This window comes from Vanacampus margaritifer, chromosome 10 (genome assembly GCF_051991255.1).
Source record: "Vanacampus margaritifer isolate UIUO_Vmar chromosome 10, RoL_Vmar_1.0, whole genome shotgun sequence".
NCBI classification, from domain to species: Eukaryota; Metazoa; Chordata; class Actinopteri; order Syngnathiformes; family Syngnathidae; genus Vanacampus; species Vanacampus margaritifer.
In genome coordinates this window covers 27046385-27069002 of record NC_135441.1, presented here as the reverse complement: position 1 = coordinate 27069002, position 22618 = coordinate 27046385, and the positions used below count along the sequence as shown (strand labels likewise).

The 22618-nt window shown below is 42.5% G+C and overlaps 1 protein-coding gene across 3 annotated transcripts in view; it reads left to right on the top strand.

The window, feature by feature from the left end:
• inppl1b (inositol polyphosphate phosphatase-like 1b) overlaps positions 1-22055 on the top strand; it is a 32220-nt gene extending 10165 nt beyond the window's left edge. The window contains exons 1-27 of one of the 3 annotated variants that reach the window (XR_013295490.1): positions 256-1603; positions 4431-4494; positions 5476-5614; positions 6458-6578; positions 6734-6874; positions 7347-7434; positions 7525-7602; positions 7704-7844; positions 11143-11257; positions 11340-11440; positions 12359-12461; positions 12546-12742; positions 14409-14526; positions 14604-14700; positions 14947-15085; positions 15236-15335; positions 15493-15581; positions 15901-15982; positions 16249-16338; positions 16430-16543; positions 16802-16890; positions 16977-17064; positions 17393-17545; positions 17945-18026; positions 18269-19094; positions 20266-20406; positions 21483-22055. Coding sequence is in view for 2 of the 3 variants with exons in the window: in XM_077577391.1 (XP_077433517.1) it covers positions 1467-1603; positions 4431-4494; positions 5476-5614; positions 6458-6578; positions 6734-6874; positions 7347-7434; positions 7525-7602; positions 7704-7844; positions 11143-11257; positions 11340-11440; positions 12359-12461; positions 12546-12742; positions 14409-14526; positions 14604-14700; positions 14947-15085; positions 15236-15335; positions 15493-15581; positions 15901-15982; positions 16249-16338; positions 16430-16543; positions 16802-16890; positions 16977-17064; positions 17393-17545; positions 17945-18026; positions 18269-19094; positions 20291-20406; positions 21483-21576 (3702 nt within the window). In the remaining variant the exon portion in view is untranslated. Of the gene's footprint in view, positions 1-255; positions 1604-4430; positions 4495-5475; positions 5615-6457; positions 6579-6733; positions 6875-7346; positions 7435-7524; positions 7603-7703; positions 7845-11142; positions 11258-11339; positions 11441-12358; positions 12462-12545; positions 12743-14408; positions 14527-14603; positions 14701-14946; positions 15086-15235; positions 15336-15492; positions 15582-15900; positions 15983-16248; positions 16339-16429; positions 16544-16801; positions 16891-16976; positions 17065-17392; positions 17546-17944; positions 18027-18268; positions 19095-20265; positions 20407-21482 lie in introns of those variants that run through there. The other 2 variants (XM_077577391.1, XM_077577392.1) reach the window with 2 other exon arrangements.
• Positions 22056-22618: the final 563 nt, after the last annotated feature.

The following is a 22618-nucleotide window of genomic DNA, read 5'->3' as shown; positions in this document are numbered from 1 at the left end:
GCCACTGTAGGAACAAAATTCCGTTGTTTTCCCAGAGTATTATTTATAATCAATACGATGCTGCCAGGTCGGATGCACGATCAGGCATTTCTAGCTAATGTCAGAGGACTTGATGCATTACGTTGGCGTGGGGCCCATGTCGATTTTCCTTTACGGGGGCTGCTATTGGCGGTCGCCACATTTCTGCTGAGTACAGCGCGAGTGTGAAGAGCAAAAATGAAGCCAAGCAGCGTCCCACTGAGTTCTGCACCCCGACTAGCAGAGAGAAGGAGGGAACTAGGAGGGCGGACTGGGCCATGTTCAAGGCGGGCAAAAATAAGAACGTCAGGGTTGATCATAACCATATGCTGGCTGGGCTGCTGTTTTCTCCTAAAATAAAGAGCAGTAGGGGACAGGATCATTCGGGAGACTTAGAACTACATGAAGGCATGACAAATCCAGAGGAAATCCTTGAATAAGCAGTGAACAAAAGTTAGGTCTTGCCAGGCAGCACATCTGCAAAGTCATTTTTCAGTTTGAGTGTCAGGAAAGCGACTGGGCAGGGCCTGAGGCAGAGGAAGTCATCTGCTCGTTCACACACTGCCGCTGAAGTTCAGCTCCCGACTACAGTCTCGGTCATCTGGAATGCGGAGTCACCTCCTCCGTCTACGCTGCGCTCCAAAGAGGTCGTCTCTTCCTGCCTTCAACCGCCCCCCCCCCCCCCTCTCACCTCCCGTCTGCTCTGCCAACCACGCTGGAGAACCGCTGGACGACTCGCCAGCGCGGACAGGACGCTTGTGACACGCGCCGGCACGAAAGCGAGATCCGAGGAGGAAGCCACATCTGAGCAGACTGTCTCGAAATGGAATCTGGCTCTGGAAAAGAAGAGTACAGTCATCAGCTGAACATTTTGGAGGCAGTTCCTATCCCCATATATGGCAACAGAGCTGGGAAATCATTTGAATTTGTCTGGATTCTGCTTGCATGCCTGCCTGTCTGCTTTTAGTGCTGACTGAGTTGCAACTGGGACACTTCTGTTGCTCGTCCTATTTCTTGGGAGTGTCTGCCTGCGCATGTGAGGCCTGGTTTGTTTGGTTTTCCGTTTTTGGTGCTCCTTTTCCTGTTTGCATGCGGAGGTTTTGTTTTGAGACAACAAGAGCTTGTGTTTGTGGTGGTTGGCTGCTCCTGCTGTTTTCCCTCTTCCATGCGGCTGCAATAGGCAAACACACACCTAGCAGCCAAGAAGTGGAACAGTCTCTCTATACAAGGACGACTGGAGCTCCATCTGAACATCGGTTGATATTTTGTCCCCCCCCCCCCCCCCCCAATTCCCTTGCAACCAATGCTTTTGAGAGCAAGCGGGGGCCTCGGAAGTACTCGTTAATACAGATTGGATTGACATGATACCCGAGTGAGGACACTTTACTGCCGATACGCTCTCCTGATGTGGATGTCCTTCATTAGACTGTCCCTCAACATCGGTTGCCATGGCGACGGCAGCATGGTATCACCGTGACATCAGCCGCGTGCACGCTGAGGACTTGCTGGCACGAGCGGGGAGGGATGGAAGCTTCCTGGTCAGAGACAGCGAATCGGTGCCGGAAGCCTATGCCCTGTGCCTCCTGTGAGTAAATTACATTTTTTTAGAATTGTCGGAATGACCACCGCTAATATGATGTCAATGATGGCGTAGCAAAGCGTTGGTCTGCGTGTCTAGCGGTTTGACTAATTTAGCTGGTTGTAATGGATCTGTTTGAGCGTAAAAAATGTACCTATGCTGGCATTGTGTAGACATACTGTGGAATTTCGCAAACATAGTTAGCATATGGTGGTGCTTGCAGCTAGTGTCGGACCCAATGGGTCGACCGCCGCTTACCTTCTACAGGTGATCATCGCTGAGTCCTGTGATTCGGCCTCTCGCCGCTTGCCTCCCTCTGCATTGCTCTCGCTAGCTTTTGCTAGCTTCCTCCCACTAGCCGCTCTTGTTAGCCACTCCAGCTCGTTCTTACTAGACGCACTTGCGCGCATCTCACGCTAGCTCCTATTTGCAGAGCTGCTCGCTCACTCCAAATAATAATTGGTAATTAGCGGTAGGCTTGTGAAGTGTGGTCTCTCTGAAACGCTGTAGTGGGCGTGCTTCACAATGGTTGCTTTCTATTAGTTTACCAACAGATGGCCTGAAATCCTACACACTGTCTCTTTAAGTTTATCCAGGGTTGTTGCGTGTTTTCGTTCAGCTATTAAAAAGCTCAAGAGAACATGGGATCATAATTTGTGTGTTATCAATATGATGAACTAAAGTAAGCAATTTTCATTATTTTAAAAGCGCTTTAAGATCTGTAAATTGTTCACGATTTATGCGACAGGGCTCAGTCCCTATCCTCCATGAATAGTGCACGTTTAATTTATTTGTTAGATTTCAAGCGTGACCCAAGGGTAGAAAGTCACCTGTGTTTACAAACAAGGTCATGAGCCAAATAGTGACATTATTACAGGCTGAAATTGGTTTCTTCTTGAAGTTGAGCGGTTTTGGCCTGACGCTAACTAGCTAAAACTTAAACTAAGCTATGTCATGCTACTGTGACCAAAGCGTGACCCCAGAGAAAATGATGGCATATTATGTCGAGACGAAAAAGATCTTTGAAGAGTACCTTTTGAAAAATGTTTCAATAATCTGTATACCTCATTGTTCTAATCAAAAGCCCTAAGCTAATGTTAGCGCAGGTGCGGTTAACTTGCTAACTGCTTTGTAATTTTCCAGTATGCGGCGAGTTACACTTATTTTCAGTGTTGCATGTCTAGTGTCCAAGTGCAACAAATATAATGATCTACTTTCTGTCTTAACATTTTTTTTCCCAGATGAGGCAAAAAAAACAATACCTCAGAATCCTTTCTTCATTACAGTTAACTTTATAGTACTATTCAGCTCAAAATGGCTGTCGCTGATTTGAATACATGACTTGACCCACATAAATCTGCCCTACTTTAAAAGAGGAGGTAGTTAAGCTAAAAGAACTAAGAGCTCTAAAAAGCTCTACAAAACTGTAAACTTTCGAAAGCAGTCATACACCGACCCCCAATTACAAAATAATCCCGAGGTTTCACTCATACGACGACTACAAGATCGTCACTGTCAACGTCAGCCGCTTCTAAACGCTGGCAAAAGATTGCTCTTTTCCCATCATACTGCTTCTTTCTTCCCTCGGGCCCCACGGAGGAGGGCGGGGAGCTCCAGTGACCACACTCTGCTGACTGGTCTTCAGCCCGTGCCAGACGCATTCCTGAAAACTGAGCCTGTCCGCCCGCCCGTACCGCTCCCTTGCCCCCCCCCCCCCCTCCCCATTTCCCCTCTATTCTCTCATCTCATCATCTCAGCTAATTTGGGAGATTGAATCACTCCCCAAAAATTTAAATAGTACAGATCTGCCAGGGATATTATCATATAACAATATGGTTGTCATTGTTGTAGTGGAAGTTTCCAGTGGTGTGGAACTGCACTACGTCACAATGAATGGAGATGACCCCTCTAATTAAGGCAACCAATATATTCGAGACTTATATTTCATGTTACCATATTGGAAAAACCAACACCCGATATTGATATTGTTGTGACATGTCCAAGTAAAATAACTTGTCCATCCCCAACCGCAAACTATGTCCACAATAATAAACACATTAATAAAATAGCCTACTTCTGTCTGTGTCAATCAAACCTGAACATTTCCAATACAGACCACGTTCTTGTTCTGTAGTCATTCATGTCTATCACGAAGGATACTTTCAAGACCCGCCAGCAATTGATGAAAATCAAATCCAATATCTAATAGTATAATGCAATTTGTAACTTACTGCCATAATATCAATGACAAAATTTCCATTGTGCTTGCTGAAAAAAATTGGGTTTTTGTTGTTGTTGTTTTTTTGTATCTATATTAATTGTCAATTAAACTGGACTCTTGTTTGTTGAATTTGTTGTGTTTTATGAACACATTCAAAAATGATTTGGCAATACACTCACGATATTAAAATATACTATATATTCTTTAGTTTTACCCCTCTCACATGGACACATTTAAAATTGTTAAAACGAACTATTTAAAGTATTCCTTAGTGCCTCTTTTCACTCTCTGGCTCACACAAGTCAATAAATAAGAGGCAAAGTGTGCTCGTTTCAAGCTGGTATTTGGCTCTCTACTATAAGTCTACTAGCTCAGTGCTAACATATAATGTAAAACCCCATAGACATGTTTATGTAAATTAGCATAGACGTCACAGTAATTACAAACACAAGTTACATTAGTAACACAAATCAGACAAATACAGGGCATATTTGTCCTTATTTATTCCAATATTCTCCTTTGTGTGAGATGAAGTTGCCTCTTTTCAAAATTGTTTTTCACTGCTTCATGTCATCTGGTCCTAATTGTTAGTCTTGTTTTGTTTTTCTCTAGGTTTCAACGCCATGTTCATACATATCGTATCCTCCCTGATGGAGATGGCCTCCTTGCCGTCCAGGTGAGTGACATTATTGCCACGTTCTCAGGATTTCTCCGCCCCCAGTGGACTTGACCATTAAAAAAAAAAAAAAAACCTTGTCCCCAGTGCCAAAACTGGCCCGTGTAAGAAAACCAATGTACTGTATTTCATCAAACAATGGTTTGTTCTGCCTTTTGTAAGGAGAACAGGAACACGTTTGTGTTTCCTGTGTGGCCTCGCAGTAGCTCCGTTGTTTCAACGGCATCTCGGCCGCGTGCTTGCCGGATGAGCTCAGCGGCTCACTGAAGACTTGTTTTCATGCATGTGTCACAAATTCTACCCCCACACGAGGTCAATGACTGGTGGGTGGGTGGGATGTGTGCACTTATGTATTGTTATTGTTATGCAGTGCAGTGTGCACTCCATATAAAGAATCTTTTGGCAAACTCTGAGGATTTTGTCCGAAAATAAACTTTTTGCAGACAAACATACTTTTAAGAAAACCTCTGGCAGTCATTTCTGTGACAGCCGAAAACTTGGTTATTCCTTCAGTTTTTCCATTGCCATTGATACAAACTCCCAGACACATTTTTCTTTCCCTCTCCTCGAACTCGCAAGTCGCATGCTCTCCTTTTTTTTCCCCCCTTCATTTTTCCGAGTGAACGGCTGAGATATTTTGGGCCCGGTCTCGTATTACACGTCAAATCTGTTTAATTGTGTTTCAAGAGATCTTTGCGGTCTGAAATACTATTTGTAGCCAGCCAGACCACTCAGACCAAAAAAATCAATTTTTTTACCAACTTAAAAGAGACCCAAAGAAAAAACGGTCTGCTATTATGGTTTCATTTACTGACTTTGCTCATCTGAATTAAAAGTTGCATTTATTATATCTGCTCTATAGCGTCACTAGGGCAGCACAGTGGAGAGGTGGTGAGCACTTCTGCCTCACAGTCAAGAGGTCCCAGGTTTGAATCTCAATTCATTGTATGAGTTTTCTGGCGTGTGTTTGTGTGTGAGCAGACCACACAGGGAGTGCAGGTCAACTGTTTCCGGACACTGGAGGACCTGGTTATTGGATACCAGCACCCGCACAAAGGCTTGGTCACCCCTTTGCTTTACCCGGTTCCTCGTGACGCCGACGCCGGGGACGAGAGCTCAGGTGGGCCCTCGAGATTTGAACACACCGCCGCCGCTAGAGTCCATCAACAAAGTAAAAACTAGGGGGGGTCAAAATGAGTGCGTTAATTTTGAGTTAATTTAAAGTTCCTTTAATGCCACTCATTTTTTTAAACGCACTTAGAAAGCCTGTACTTTGGGAATTCCAAGCGCAACGCAGCAGACACATTCACATAAAAATGTAGCGGTAATAAATGTATTTTTTAGTAATTTTAAAAATGTGCAGAATTTCACAAGTTATTTCATGTTAAAGATTACCAGGTAGATAGCGCTTAATATGAAAAGAAAATGCACTGAGCTGTCACCGTCTTACATATCCAATTATGCCACCTAGTGGCAGAAAAATGACCTCAACACAAATCAATATCACCTGTTTTTTTTTTTACAATACAGTACATCTTTTTTTTTTGTATTTTAACTCAATTTTATGAGTTATGAAATTACTGAATCTATGACCAAAAGATGCAGCCATATTTCTATTAGTTTAGCAATTTTTCCAATTTAATGTTAACAAGAGTATGAAAACTTAGAAAAACTTTTGTACATTTTATTTTAAATTTAGAACAGATATAAAATGTGTGATTAATCATGAGTTAACTATTGAAGCCAAGTTATTATCGCCTTACACCCCTAGTAAAAACACCACAGTGAGGAGGAAATGACTTGGAAATGTAAATATAATCTCAACACCTATTGTGTGCAGTGTATGAAACTGTTGATATGCATATTATGTAGGCAAAGTACTACAGGTCTATTGCAAAGTTGAAACGTGAAAAATAATGAAGTACCGACCAAGATTTAAATGCTTCCTCGTATGTGTGCGCAGATGATGAGAAAATGCCTCAAAGTTTAGCCCCTGCCAACATGGTGACCTTCACGACACCTCCAGCAAAACCAGACCCTCATGCTTTATTCCTGGATAAGTTGCAGGGACTCAACACATCCAGGTATCATTCATTGTATTTTTTCCATGTGTTTTTTTTTTCTGGAGCGTTTGTAAGATGAAATGGAAGTATGTGAGAGGGAATTCTTTTTGGCCTGCATGGCACCTCATAACGTAGCAAAACATTGCGTAACACCCCCCCCCCCCCACGTTTTGCAGTACCGCCAGTGACGTGATCGGACTGCTCAACGACTATCTCTTCAGCCAGCTGCCCCTGGACATTGAGAACGTGCACAAAGGGGCGACGAGCCTCTCCCACCTCAAGCGGACTCTGGGCGTCGCCTGCCAGGGCCTGAACAGGTCAGCGGTTGTTGACGCCATGGCAGGAAAGCGCACTTTGACGGAAAAAGCAAAACGCTGGTTTTACTGTTTACTTTTGTTTTTTATAAACGAGGACACATTTATAATGAGAGCTGTACTAGAACTGGCACCTCTGCAACGACAATCATGCTCAGTTTCATTGGCACTGTCAGCGAGGCGCTAATTTAACAACGCGCTGCATCTGGAAAGTATTCACAGCGCTTCACGTTTTCACCATTTTGCTCCAAATTGGATTCAATAATTATATTCCTCCAAGTTATACACGCTTATTTATGTATATATATTTTTTACACTTTTAATAATCAGGTCATTTTGTAGTGTCGTGTGTGCAGTTTTGAGTTGTTTTTTTTTTCCCAATTTCGAGTAATGCTATAACGAAATGTGTAAAAGTGAAGACGCACTGTATTGTTTGTTATTGTCGTCGTATAGTGGTTGTGGTTCTGATCCACAGTGAGATCGACTTGACCCTGTCGAGTCTGGAAACCCTGGCCAAGGTTTTTGACCACCCCAGCTGCTCTTTGTCATGCACAAATTCGCAGGTATGACAACGCTGAGTGTGATTTATGTATTTATTTTTCCCATTTTGGGACACGTCTATTAGAGGAACTGTGATGTCTTCTTGCAACAAGGGTCCCGAGATGGAGATGGACGCTTTGCTATGTAAGATTTCCGCTTTGGTCAGCCTCCTTTCGTCTCTGGAGAAAAAGGTTTGCGCTTGTGATGTTCTACCGTACTATTGATGTGTAATGAAAATATGGAGTCGATCATGACATTGTATCAAACCCGTGTAAATCTCGTGTGTGTGAAGGTACTCAAGGCTTTACAAGATGCAGTAACCAATCACAATCTGGCTGTGCAACCAAACCCGCCTCCTCCGGAACCAACACCAACCGTTCCGACTTCTGCCAAGAGCCACGGGTGTCGTCAACTGCCAGTCCACTCATTTAAGGTAACCGGCACAAGCATATTGGTATGCAAAACAACTGACTTACCACATAAACAATTTCAATCTACACTTGTAGCCCTTACTATCGCTAAAAAAACAATTCTTGTTAACTGGAAAAATAAACAAACTCTGAATATCGACCAATGGTCTAACCTCCTCATAAATCACATTTTAATGGAAAAAATATCTGCCTCAAATAAAAAACAAATATCAAAATTTATAGAAACATGGTCTACGTATATAGAATTTTTTAACCTAATTCCGGTTACTTAATTCTGTCTGTTAGCGAGAGCCACTACATCGTGATAACTTACATTGATGTTTCTGCATCTGGCAATTTATTATTATATTATATTATTAGTATGGGATTTTTTTTTAATGGGCTTTAGGTGAACTGATGAATACACACACGCACACACACACACACGCACGTACACATACTCACCCACATACAAAAAAAGGGTATATATATATATATATATATATATATATATATATATATATATATATATATATATATATATATATATATATATATATATATATATATGTGTGTGTGTATGTGTGTATATATATATATATATGTATATGTATTTAAAAAAAAAAAAACATTTATTACATTTTTTTTAATTGATTTGTTGGATTTTTTAAAAAAAAAAAAAAAAGGAGAGCAATGATGATGTCAAATCGAATGAACAATACTGAGCTCTCCTGTTAAAAAAGAGAAGAAAAAAAAAAAAGGTATGCAAAACCGAACCACATATTTTATGGAAAGCCATTTGAACATTAATTTGATATCCAGCTTAAGGTCCATGTATTTGTATGTCCTTTTTTCCTCACTTGTAGGAAAACTTTGGCTTACTAGCAGGACAGCTGCATGTTTCTAATGAGGCAAAAACCGTGTACTAGATGACAACTGTGTGCATGATAACATTGTGCTGGTAAAACATCTAGTGCCTCACTTTTAGCGTAACTAGTGCACGATTTTGCCTCACGAGTTGTCCTACTAGTATACCAAAGTTCTCCTGCTAGTCAGAACAAAAAGCAGTCGAGTACATGGTCCATAAGATGGATGCCAAGGATATAAAATAAATGCTGAAAGATCTGAGAAGGCTACTAGTGCTTAACACATAGTTGGAGCAAGTTGTGTTCCTTGTGCAGTACACAAATTTACTAATAAGGCTTAACTGTGTACATGTATGCCTAAAGTGGCACTAGTGGGGGGACGGGGGGGATAATATTAACGCACAGTCTTTCTACTATTAATTAGTGTGCTGAATTTAGTTACTTGTGAGGAGAAAAAAAACATACTAGTACAGTACATGGCCCTTAAGAGTGATGGATATCAAATGCTCAAGAGCCACAGAATTTCCCAACACGCGGGTTGTTGTGTGCTCAGCAGCTTAACCGTGTCAGTCAGCGTCAGGTTCAAGTGTGAGGAAGCTGCGTGGAGCTGCACTGTTGACAGCTTGATTGGCAGCAAGAAAGATGCTTGTGCAAATAAGCAGAAGAAGCATGTCTGCCAGTTGCTTCTCTCCGTTAAACAGGGATGTGATTTTTCCACTAATTCGCGGAATTCCGCTTTTTTTATCTCCCCCCAAAAAAAAAAAAATCCGATTTTTTATTTTTATTTTTTTTTTATTTTTTATTTTTTGTATTTCATTGTGTATGCACATGACTCCGACAGATAACATCTTCTGCTATAACAAAGACATTTGTGGTATGCTCTAATATGAGTTACTTTTCATTTGGTCATGATACAATTATTTGTTCATGAAATTTGAACTCTTCAACATTATTTATGTGTTAACTTAGTAATCACATTAGTTAGATATGATGATATTCTCAGTGATAGTTTTTAAAAGCAAAGGCAGTCCAATGTTTTTGAATGTGACTGATTTTGAGTTGACTAAAACTGCCATTTTATATGGGATAGTTCAATATACATTGAAAATTTATGCTGTTGTTTTGTCTATTTCTTTGTCATGTGAGTGCATTGAAAGTACTTAAAAACACGGAAAACCCATGAGCTCCGGGGGGTCCTTGTCCCCCCACCAGGGCACTGCCCTGGACCTAGCTGGGTGCCAGCGGCCCCCAGACCCCGGGCTAAATTTTCAGATAATTTCACTTTGGTCAAATCACATCCCTGGTTAAAGACCGTTTAAAGCAATATCAATGGTGACGTCATCGTACCGCATGTCCCCAAAGTGTTCCAGTAGCACTTTGACAAATGTTTTTGTATTTCAAAAGTTCATTTCATGCGCCTGAAACAAGAAATTGCCATTAATCCGTAAAGCACTTTGAGTTGCAATATTTGTCTGAAAAACGCTTCATAAATAAAGTTTTGATTGAAAGAGTGAACCCAATCCAACTGCAAATAGTAAAAAATTTGGGAATATCTGATGGCTAATAAGGGTTTGCAGTTGTGTAGCGATCCCACAAGATGGCAGCAAAGCACTTAAAACAGGGAGGATCCCGAAAAGCAGCAACACCACACATCTAACATGTACACAATCATGAACCCATGTTACATAAAGGAAACAAGCAAATTGTAACTATTATTAACTCATTCACTGCCATTGACGGCTATAGACGTCAAAAATTCATTTGAACTATTTCTATTAGTCCCCCCCCCCCCCCCCCCCACACACACACACACATTTTTGTTAACAAGAGTATGAAAACCTAGAAACATTTTTATTGTATAATTAGAACAGATATAAAATCGTGAGTTAACTAGTGAAGTCATGCGATTAATTACGATGACAAATTTTAATCTCTGGACGCCCCTAATTTTTAATAATCTTTTCGTTTTTGAAACTTTTTTTTTTTTAAGAATAAAAAGATTATTAAAAATTAGGGGCGTCAAGTGATATATTTTATTTATTGTAATTAATCGCATGACTTTACTAGTTAACTCATGATTTAAAAAAAAAAGAAGATTGTTAAAAATTAGGGGCGTTAGGTGATATATTTTTTTTATTGTAATTAATTGCATGACTTTTTTTTTATATATATCTGTTCTAAATGTGCACTAAAAACAATTTGTAGGTTTTCATACTCTTGTTAACAAAAGTGGGGAAAAAAGGTTAAACTAATAGAAGGAGTTCAAATGTTTTTTTGTTTTTTTTACGTCTATAGCCGTCATTGGCAGTGAATGAGTTAACATACGGTCACTTTTAACAGTATACAAGGTGCATTCAAGGACGGCCAATAAAACGGGACATCACACAAGTAGATGAAAAACACGATCGGTGAAGTCAAGCTAAAAACAACTGGTTGACTGCATTTGCGTTTCCAGGTCAAGATGCTGCGCTACGGCAGGCAGACGGTGTCGGTGGACGTGGACGCGGGCGCGCTACTCTTTGACAGGAAGGCCCCCTCGTTCGACGTCGAGCGGGTCTCGCATGACAGGGGTGCGCCGTCACGCTGCGCTCGTGTGGAATGGAGGCGCTTGGATATCTTGTCTGATGGCTTGCGTCCTTTTTTGTGCGTCAGTCCTTCAGGTTGTCAAGTATCAGAGTAGTCCCGCCAAGGTACGAATGGTGATCGACGGCCACCACAATGCACCACGGGAGATGATATTTGAGAGTACACGGGTAAGGAGGACTCATTCGTTCATTTCTTGTCTCTTACCGACCTGCTCCATGAGGATCTTCCTGCTTGTCGACCTACCCTCACTTTTGAATCGCGTAGCTTGGCTAGAAAACATACTTTGAAAGAACCATATTTGAAACCCTAACGTCAAACACTTGCCGTGTCAAACTTATTTTTGTCACGGGCTACAGAGTTTCTCGGAGGGCCGTTAGGACTGTGAATCCATTTAAATATTGAATCAACTCTTCATATTATTACATTTACAGTACACAACAAAGTGATGGATTACTAGTTTTGAAATGAGAAGTTAAGAATAAGAGTTTGTTCAACTATTGTTATTAATGTAAAGTAAATAAGCAATATTTCAACATTATTATTTGACCATCTGAAAATTTGGTCCAGAATTTTGCTAGCGTCATGGAAGTTGACATGCTTACCTCTTTGACTGCCAGACGTTTTCAGAAAAGGGATGCCGTGGGTGCCAGCCGATTTAAGCATTTTTGACTGATCTTTCAAGGTCCACAGAAAATTATGTGTTTGGACTATGGAAACACACATACTACCAAATGAAAGATTGGACTCTCATCTTTCATCAGAAAAAAAGTGTTTGTTTCTACCTTATTCCGTTTTTCAGTAATCAACAATAGAAAATGGTTAGTTTCACCTCGGTTTTGAAAAAAAAACGTCTTTTAACGTCTTTGGCACTCCTCCATAGGATTTTACTAAACGTTATTTAACGTTTTTGGCAGTCAAAGAGTTAATTTGCTTCGCGGCCACATTTGGGCCTCGGGCCTTGAATTTGACAGCTAACTCCATTCCTCTCGGTTTGAGCAAATTCTCATTTACAGAATTCTCTGTTTCATTATTGTTAGGTAATCTCATTTAATTGAAAACCCCACACTTTTCGTGTTCTCTTTCAGAAGGGCGATGCCTTCTGCCAACTCATCCAGCTGATGAAATCAAGGCACTCCAAGCTGAGCGAACCTGACGTCATCTCTGTTTTCGTCGGCACCTGGAATATGGGTAATCCCCGACTGCTTCTCACCAAATACCGGCTCCGTTGAAGAGGCGCGGTCGTCTGGGTCATTTATCGTTTTGCGTCCTCAGGTGGTTCGCCGCCATCTCGCAGCTTGCAGTCGTGGGTCGCCTGCTGTGGTTTGGGACACACCCCTGACGAGTCTACAGCGTCGCTGCCTCACGACATCTACGCGTTGGGCACGCAGGAAAACCCGCAGGGGGAGAAGGAGTGGGCGGAACATATTAGAGCCACCCTTCGCAGCCACACCCACATTGACTTCAAACAAGTATGTTGTATAGTTACTCTTGTGTTTGTTTGTTATCAATCAATCAATCTTTATTTGTATAGCACTTTTCATACAAAAAAAATGCAACTCAAAGTGCTTTACATAGTTTAAGTCTTTTACTGCCAAAGACGTTAAATGACGTTCTGCAAAAACCTACGGAGGAGCGCCAAAGACGTTAAAAGACGTCCTCCCATTTTTTTTTATTTTTTTTTTTGAAACGGGTGCTGGGAAGGCTTGCGGAGCTCTCCTGAAAGTTTTAAGCAGGTCTCGTGAGCCTAATGACTATTTTTGGCCCCTAGAGGGCAGCGATGACTCTCTTTTGACAAGATCGGGTGGGCGTCAGTAGAGGCGGAGCTAGAGCGTCAAGCAGGAGATGAGAATGGAAGACAAAGGAAAAATGGCGGCCGGTCCCGAGGAGCTCACGCCCGAGCCGTTTTTTTCAAAGACCAAAAAGGCATCGCTGAAAGAGCACATTGTTGACGACGATGATCATCATCGATGATGAAGATGAGGGTGGTGACTCCGTGGTTGGGAAGCATTGACGCGGCAGTAGAAGACGTTAGATGGAGCTAGATGGAGGAGGGAACGGGCAATGGCGAGCGTTTGCAAGCAGCTCTACACTTACAAGACAAAAGGCATCGACCAACGCTAAAATAGTACATTGATGACGACGATGATCATCATCGATGATGATGAAGGTGAATCCGAGCTTGACGGCGAAATTGGAACCGCTGACGCGGCGGCTATGACGGTGTCGTAACGCGGAGCGCAACCGAGCACGCACAGGCGGACGTTCGATCGGACGACGGAGAGTGCCCCGAGTCCAATGCATATTCATCGGAGGAAGTGTGTACAGTCTGCTACTTGCTTTTTATTCCCCGGAAAAAAAGGCCGTCAAGAAAGTGTAACGTTTGCACGCAAAACGGACCAATGTGAAAGTGAAAGTAAACTGTGTGCGAGTCCTGGCGTCTCCTTGTACGCAGGAGAGCGTTTCAAAAGGAAAAACTGTATTTGAAACATCCACATAATTGTAAGTAGTACCACAGTTGCACACATTTGTAAATAGTTTGCGAAATTGTTTTGTCAAATTGTTACACTGTTGAATGGAAATAAACGCATTTTGCAATCAAAAAACACTTTTTCATTGTTGGTGAAAGCGTTTTACAGAAGTAAAGCACTATTTAGGTGTTTGTGGCATCATTCATGGACAAAAAGAAGTGTACAATTCACTAGAGTGCATCAAATAACATCGTTTCACAAAAAGCTCTTTTTCTCCGTTTTTTGTTTCAAAACAGAGAATTTCGGTGAAAGTAACCATTTTCTATTGTTGATTACTGAAGAACGGAATAAGGTAGAAACAAACTTTTTTTTCTGATGAAAGCTGAGAGTCCAATCTATTTGGTAGTATGTGTGTTTCCATAGTCCAAACACAACATTTTCTGTGGACCTTGAAAGATCACTCAAAATGCTTAAATCGGCTGGCACTGGCGACGTCCCGTTTCTGAAAACGTCTGGCAGTCAAAGAGTTAAAAGGGAAAATAAAGCAATAATATTCACACATACAATATAAACATGTATGAATTATACAGAAACCACCAACACTTTGGTTTGAATCTCCTTCAGGCCACTATTGATGCTAGTTGTAATGCAGGGATTTTTCCTGTAGGTGGCAGTGCAGTCCCTGTGGAACATGCGCCTGGCTGTGTTTGTCAAGCCAGAGCACGAGAGCCGCATCAGCCATGTGAGCACCGCCAGTGTGAAGACTGGCCTGGGCAACACTCTGGGTAAACTCGTCACTGCCACTACTTATATTTACACACAATTAAGATGGAAATGCTAGAAATCGTGTGCTGCGTGACAGGCAACAAGGGAGCAGTTGGTGTGTCCTTCCACTTCAATGGAACGTCTTTTGGCTTTGTCAACTGCCACCTGACTTCAGGAAGTGAGAAAGTTCTGAGGTACATTTACATTAATGAATTTTGACCCCGCCCTCCCATGTCCTTGTGAAAGAACAAGAAATTGTGCAAAAAGTACTGAAGCAATGGACAATTGGACCATGCATTCAAAAGCTCAAATTAAGTTCACCTGTAAATGTTATAGTGAACTTAAGGTTCATTCTAAAATGTCACCCGAAAGCCACACGTCACTAACCTTTGGTGCATTTCATATTCGCCTTTCCATCTGACCTTGAGTGTGTTTTTCAGACGGAATCAGAACTTTGTGGACATCCTCCGTCTGCTTTCATTAGGCGACAAACACCTCGGCGCCTTCGACATCAGCCTGCGCTTCACTCACCTCTTCTGGTGCGGAGATCTCAACTACCGACTTGATCTGGACGTGCAGGTGCCGCAGAAATATCTGCATGCGCTCACCTTTTCTGTTTCGTTCCTCTTGCACTTGTCAGTTGGGACCGATTTGCATCTGATGTCATATTTCCAAAAGGAATAAGAATTGCATGCATTGACACCTTTTCGCTGGTCCGCTTGCCTGCAGGACATTCTGAAGCATGTTTCCAAAAGGGAGTTTGAGGAGCTCATGTGTGCGGACCAGTTGACCCGAGAGAGGCACAAGAGGAAAGGCTTCCTCTATTTTAGTGAGTCAAAACTCTACTTTGGGAATGAGCCAATCATCACAACTAGTTGCAACCTTCATAATTGCATCCTGCAAATTTGTACAAAATCCAGGATGAAATATTTACGTTGTATATTTCTTTCTGCCTTTTTTCCTACATCGGTCATTATTTTTTTAAGAGGAAGAGAAGATTGCATTTCCACCCACCTATCGGTACGAAAGAGGCTCTCGAGATTGCTACCTGTGGCAAAAGTACAAGACTTCAGGGGTGAGTAAGATGGCTTTAGTTATGAATTCTGAGGTGCAGCTAAAAGTGTCTGCAAAAAACACGATCAACTACAAAAACAACTTAACACGCATTTCAAGCATACCACTGACTCGCTTCTCTGTGTTTTATGTGTAACATAATCCGAGTGAGGGGACCTGAATTTAACATCAGCTGCCCCAACTTCTAAAAATAGCGTTTGAATGAGTTCAAACGGGAATGCCGGGCATAGTTGAAAATATCTTTTATTGCCATACTGCTAAATAAACACAACCAACATGCACACTTTTCCAGGACTTGCTCACTAATTATTTTCCTGTAGGTGCGAGTAAACGTTCCGTCATGGTGCGACAGGATTTTGTGGAAGTCGTACCCGGAGACACACGTGCTATGCACGGCATACGGTAAGAACGAGAAGTTTGGAGACTTCAGAGCAGAGTTGGCAGAAAGTAAAAAAAAGCCTGCCGCGGTTTGGCTTTAGCCCCTGATGCTAGCTAGCTAGCTAGCTCCCTAGCAGGAAAACGAGCACAAATGGAGCTCGCTAGCTAGCACCTGGGGCCAAAGCCAAACTGTGGCAGGGTTTCTACTTTCTGGACCTGGATTTACCACCTCTGCTTCAGAGGAGTGATCACAAAAAAAGTGGCTGAAATGTCAGTTTTTTCTTATCAAGGTTGCACAGACGACATTTTCACCAGCGACCACTCGCCTGTTTTTGCCACCTTCCAAGCGGGCGTGACTTCTCATTTCAGCTCCAGAGCAGGTGCGTTGTTGAAGACTTTTTAGTTACACGTGGTTGGAATACCAGCAGCTCTCCTCATCATGTGAACAGTTTTGTCTTTCATGTCAAGCAGATCCCGGTCCGGGCGTGGAGAGGGCTTGGGTTGAGCTGGAAGGCATCGAGGCCATCGTGAAGACGGCCAGCAAAGAAAAGTTCTTCATTGACTTTTCTTCGTCTTGTCTCGAAGGTACGTCGCGACAAAAATGTGCTATATGAAGCAGAGATTCTTCAACATTTTGGAGATTTTTTGGGAATTGGATTGGGACCGAGCCCTTCTGCCATTCTGCAGCAAGGCTCGGACCCCATCGCATTCATCGCATTCAAAATGTAAAAAAAAAGATAGGACATAATGTCTTGCAAATGATTTTGCGGCTCCTCAAGCCCCCACGGACGTCCGTTGCGTGACTCTGGCAAATCTTTCTTCATCTCGTGCATCCCCTGCCAGAGACCCGGCGTTCAAGTGAGAACGACTCGCAAAGCTGCGACGTCCCCGGCTTTCTCAAGCTGGCCTGGTCCTTCAAACAGCTGCCCAAGGTCAGCGGCCCTCAGACGCCGGCCGCCGTGCCCGTTGGTGGCTGCTAACGCTGCCGCTAACTAACTGGTGTCTCTTTGTGTGTTAGTTGCTTCCGCACAGGTCGGACATGGACTACCTCCAGGATCAACACCTGCTGTTGTCCGTCAAGTCATGTGATGGTTTTGAGTCGTACGGTAAAGTCCGATTTTTCTTTCATAACGTCCACACCGTGTTGATTGATGAATGTGATACTATAATAGTGTTTCACAACCTTTATTGAGCCAACATGTATTCTTTTTGAAAAATCTCATGGAATACCACCAGACAATAATGTGAAATATTGACAATCTCGTCTCAATTTTATGGAGGACTAAAACTGACAACAGCAAAAAAAAAAAAACGTTGTCACAATTGCAACATGCAGTTCACTAGCTGAAAATAAATCTTCCCTCTGGCCTGGTTCGCTTCAGAATGCCTCGTTGTCAGCCACACGTTGATTTTAAAAAGCTGCCCCCCCCCCAGGTGAATGCTGTGTCGCTCTCCGTTCCCTCGTCGGTGCGTCGGAGCAGTTTGAGACGTTCCTGAGCCACCGAGGCGAGGAAATCGGCTCCATCCGAGGGCGGGTCCGCATTCACGTGCCCAAGGACCGACGAGGAACCCGCGACAAGACCTACGGTGGGTCCGACGGAACGCTTCCCCTCCCTGCACCCTCTGGCCTCCTTGCAATCTCTCTTCCTTCTCAACGTTCACCTCCGCTGGCACCGCCTTTCTCGGTCTGTCCGGTCGGTCTTACATTGCTTCCTCTATTTGCTTCCTCAATGACCCCCGCTGGCTTGGCTTTGCACTCCCGCTTCCTCTTTTGGCTCCCGATTGACTGCCCCTGACCAGATGTATCCTGAGACCGTGAAAGGGGACACATGATGATGTCATGCCTCCAGGTCAGCACACTTCAACTCCACCGGGCTGTAATTCTCGACATGCTCACAACAAAACTGTCTCGCGCACACTTTGAGGAAGCTGATTTCCAAACACATTGACTGATTTTGTCACTTTTTGCCATTTTGACTTTTTCAGAGTGGTTCCGTTTTGAGAATGACGATAAAGGTCCCGGCAGGGGGCACATGTCTCCTGCATGCACGCGAGTTCAAATTAACAGGTGAGGAAACTGTACCTGTATATAAATTCTGTATTCAGTGGTAAGTTTTTCAATTTACGAGCATCAGCTCTTAAATATTTCTACAATGCCAACAAAGACCTTTGACAATGGTTCAACTTGCGTGAATAATAGATGCCAAGATGGCCAATTCCCCTCCAGATGAATCCCAACCCATGTTTGGAAGGAAGTGATAAGTTCCCTTGAACATGAATCACGTTGACTTGAGTGCTCGTGTGTTGCAGGTCGTTGGCAGCCCCTCCCAAGCCAACCCCGAGCAGCTACACCAACCCGGCCTACTTCATCTTCGAGGGCGTGTCGGTGGTCCGCGGCATAGAGGAGGCTCTCCCCCAGCGAAAGGACCCGCAGGTGATCTGGGCCGGGAATGAGGCTCTGCAGCTCCCCAAAATCTCAGGGAGGCACGTCTTCAACACCAGACCTTGTCGCCGATCAGACTTCACCGAGATCGAAATTCCCGCCGTCCTTCCCCAGTACGCCGCGTCCACGCCGCTTCAGACGCCTCAAGCCAACTCCGCCTACGAGCTTTTTCCCGCCAAGAAGCCTTCTCCTATATCGCCGCCCTCCAGTAAAAGCGCTTCCCAGTGTCAGGAGCACTTGTCAAAGCCTAAATACCACCCTAAAATCATTTGCCACGATTCCATATTGCCAGAGAAGAACCTGAGAAACCTCTACATGAATCAGTCTGCCGTCATGCGGCAGAAAACCAGGAAGGATCTCCCGGAGAGGACCGATCCCATCAGGAAAACAAAAGCCCCGCCCGTTTTCCAATTCACCCCTGTTCCCGTTCCTTTAGGACACTGTCGGCCTGCTCCTTGGATGGCGGAGCAGCCCCAGCAGCAGCCCCAGCAGCAGCCCCAGCAGCAGCCCCAGCAGCCCCCCCCAGGGCGGACGGGAGACAATTCTCTCACCGCTCTGCAGATTGCCAAGTCACTCAGTGAAGTTGACTTCTTCCCCTCAAAGCAGGCCGCTCCGTCCTATCCCAGCCAGAGGCCCGCCTACAGGAATGGTCCTGTCATTCACACGGAGAGGCGCCACAGCTGGGAGAACGAGGTACGAGTCCTAGATTATTTCTTCTATTTTGACCTACACTTAAAAAAAATAAAAAAAATAAATAAAGGGAAAAAATTGCAATTTTCAGGCATCCTGGGCCCCAGAAAAATACTGTGAAATAACAGAAAATTATTTTCTCGTAAAAAAACATTTTCCCCCCCATAATTAAAGTACAAACTGTTCAAAATAAATGTTAATACAATGAATGATACCATCCAGGAGATTACAGAAATTTTTGTTATTTTCACAAAGAAATGATGGTAAAATTATGAATTTTTACTATTCATTTCTCAGTAAATATAAATGTTTTTTCATATTTTTTTCAGGCTTTTAAAGTAGAAATTGACATTTTATTCAATTAAATAACAGACAAATATTTGTGAAATTATGATACATTTGTAAACGTATTTTAACAATATCTTTTCCTAATGGAGTTTTTTTTTTGGTAAAATTATGAATTTTTACTATTCATTTCTCAGTAAATATATATATTTTTTCAGGGTTTTAAAGTTGAAATTTACATTTTATTCAATTAAATAACAGACAAATATTTGTGAAATTATGATACATTTGTAAATGTATTTTAACAATCAATATCTTTTCCTAATGGAGTTTTTTTTTTTGGTAAAATTATGAATTTTTACTATTCATTTCTCAGTAAATATATATTTTTTTCAGGGTTTTAAAGTTGAAATTTACATTTTATTCAATTAAATAACAGACAAATATTTGTGAAATTATGATACATTTGTAAACGTATTTTAACAATCAATATCTTTTCCTAATGGAGTTTTTTTTGGTAAAAGAATAGAAATTGTGTTTTTACAGTTACAATAATTTAATGCTATTTCACATTTGACATGTAAAATCAGAGTTTTTTTGTTAATAAAATGATATTTTAGTAGTAGTACGTCATGGTTACAAGGCAACATAGCTCAGCGGTAGAGTGGTTTTCTCCCAACCACAGAGGTTGTACGTTCGATCCCAGGCCCTTGTGACCATGCTGAAATGTCCTTGAGCAAGATGCTACGACTGATGCTGCGCCGTCAGTCGGTGAATGCGAAGTCCATGTAAAGCGCTTTGAGTGCCTTTTAATGGGTGGGAAAAGCAAACAAGTTGAACGACCATTTACCAAGTAAGTGACACACGCTTTTTGTAATCAAAACAAAAGCGTGTCTGTTTCTCCTCAACGGCAGGTATCTGTGCTCCAAGGTGCTCCGGAGACGGTCTGTGAGCTCCTGAGTGCCCTGGGCCTTCAGAAATACACTTTGGGACTAAGCCTCAATGGCTGGGATGATCTGGATTACTTCAGGTAACGCTGCTACTTCTCTTTCATTCAGGCAGGCAGGATCTTACAATGCTAATGCTTCACGTTAGCCTCGACGACCACTAAGCGGTACAGATCATAAATCATCAGATGTTAATGTTAAGAGGTGGGAGGACTTCACATTTATCCGTCTTCAGTCTTCGAGTTTCAAGCAAGTCCACAGTTAGTGCGGCAAAAATGGAGCAAGTCAAGACGAGTCCTGAGTACATTTCAAGCAATTTGAGTCAAGTCTTGACTTGTGTTAAATACGTCCATCAATCAACTCCGAAAAACTTGCTCAGCAGTAACAAGTATTCACGTTTTAGCCACTTTGCACTCAATTGTCGGGTTTTCATTCAATTGTTTGGAATTTTTTAAGCAAATTGACTGCAAATGCGCAAAAAGGACACGCGACTTCTGCCCGCTTCCATCTGTTCTTCTTTTGCGAATATTGAGAGGGGACTCCGCCGCTGTAGGTGGCGCTATACACAATGGAGATGGAATCCACCACGTCATTTAAAAGCAGAAGAACAACAACAGGAAGCGACTGTGCCGTGCGATGACGTCTTATGAGTTTGCTTTTGTCATTCTTGATCAACCGTAGCGTTTCTTTGCTGTTTTCCATCATTAATATTCACTTCTTTAATTAATTTCAAAAAGATTTCTGTTTCCTCGTACCCCAAACATACCTTACTTTATTGTCCGACATTGCTTTGTGACTGCGTGCGACGTAATATCCGGACAAAACGTGTGACGTTTATCCGGTCTTGCCAGCGTTTATTCGCAAAAACTGTTTCCATTGCCAAAATTAGCATTTTCCTTTTTTCAATACGCTTAAAAAAGAAGAAGAAGAAAATTTTGGGCCCTTTTTCGAATTTCTAGCGTTTCCATTCAGTTTTATTTGCGCATTTCTTGAAAATTCCAATAAAAATGTGTGGCTGGAAACCCAACGAGTGTTTCTATTATCTTTTTGTCTTTGGCGAGTGTTAGTGGTTGTTTTTGATGGCGTCGAAAAAGTGCAGGTCTGTTTTTTGTATGTTGTTGTTTTCAAAGTGCCACAGTAAAATGTGTCCCCTCCACAGCGGCATCACGGAAGACGATCTGCGCGCTGCAGGAGTGACCAACTCTTGCCACCGGCGCCGGATCTTGGAGAACCTGCCCAGGAACTGGAACTGACATACGCTCAATAAGAAAAAGAAAAAGATTGGGACAAAAGGACGACGTTAGTCAGGTTTCATTTCAGCATTTGTTGAGCGAGCTTCAACTTTTCAGGGATTTTGTCTTGATGTTAATGCCTCCATCCAACAAGAGTTTTTGAAGTACATCTTGATTTTCACAAGTCAGACGTGTGCAATTTCAGGATCCGCTTCTCAGCAACCGTTGCTCTGCGTTGAAGCAACAAGCCGATGAAAAAGACATCTGCTTCCAATCCACTTTTCTTCAATCGCTCTACTCGTGTTTCCTGCTGCACGTCGGCGATCACTTTGTGCTTTTTTTTCTTAACTGGATCAGAACTCGGTCAGGTTTGGTATCTCCCTCATTTGCTTCGGTTAGTCAGACAAGGCAAAATTTGAACAAAAATGTGGTCCGAGAGTCAAAAGAATTTGGAACATGATCGAAAACAGGCGGCGATTAAAAACTGTTGTCTAATCTCACTTGTTTTCCAATCTGTATTTTTTACACTTTGTCTTTTACTTTAGCTTTCGCAGCGAGTGTGATTGCTAATAAAATCACAACGATGTCAATGATGATAAGCCAGAGGAAAATGTTAACAACATCGATGGAACTAAAATTGGAACTTACCACCAAAATGTTCAGTTGGCTCTGTTTTGGTTTAGTAACAATGTTTACGGTGAATTTTAACCTCTTAACGGCATTCCAGTGTTCTGCTGCTATTTAATCTGCCATGACTTGACTATGCCACAAGATGGCAGCAAAGCACTACTTTTGTCTCAATAAAGCAAATAGCCCTGGACGCAGAGTGCCATTCGAGGCGTGCCTCCACGTCGGGTGGACTTAAACGTTTGACTCCGCCCACACGGATTTTTTCGAAATGGTTTGAACAATTTTTTTTCCAACGAAATTTGCAGATTTAATGATGCGCCGTCTTATGACTTTATTTTTTCTAAACGCATAACATTGCGTATCGAAAATTACAAACACTCAACCATCGGTCATCCGGGGCGAAGCTAACTAAACGGTTTGAGGAAGATGCCGA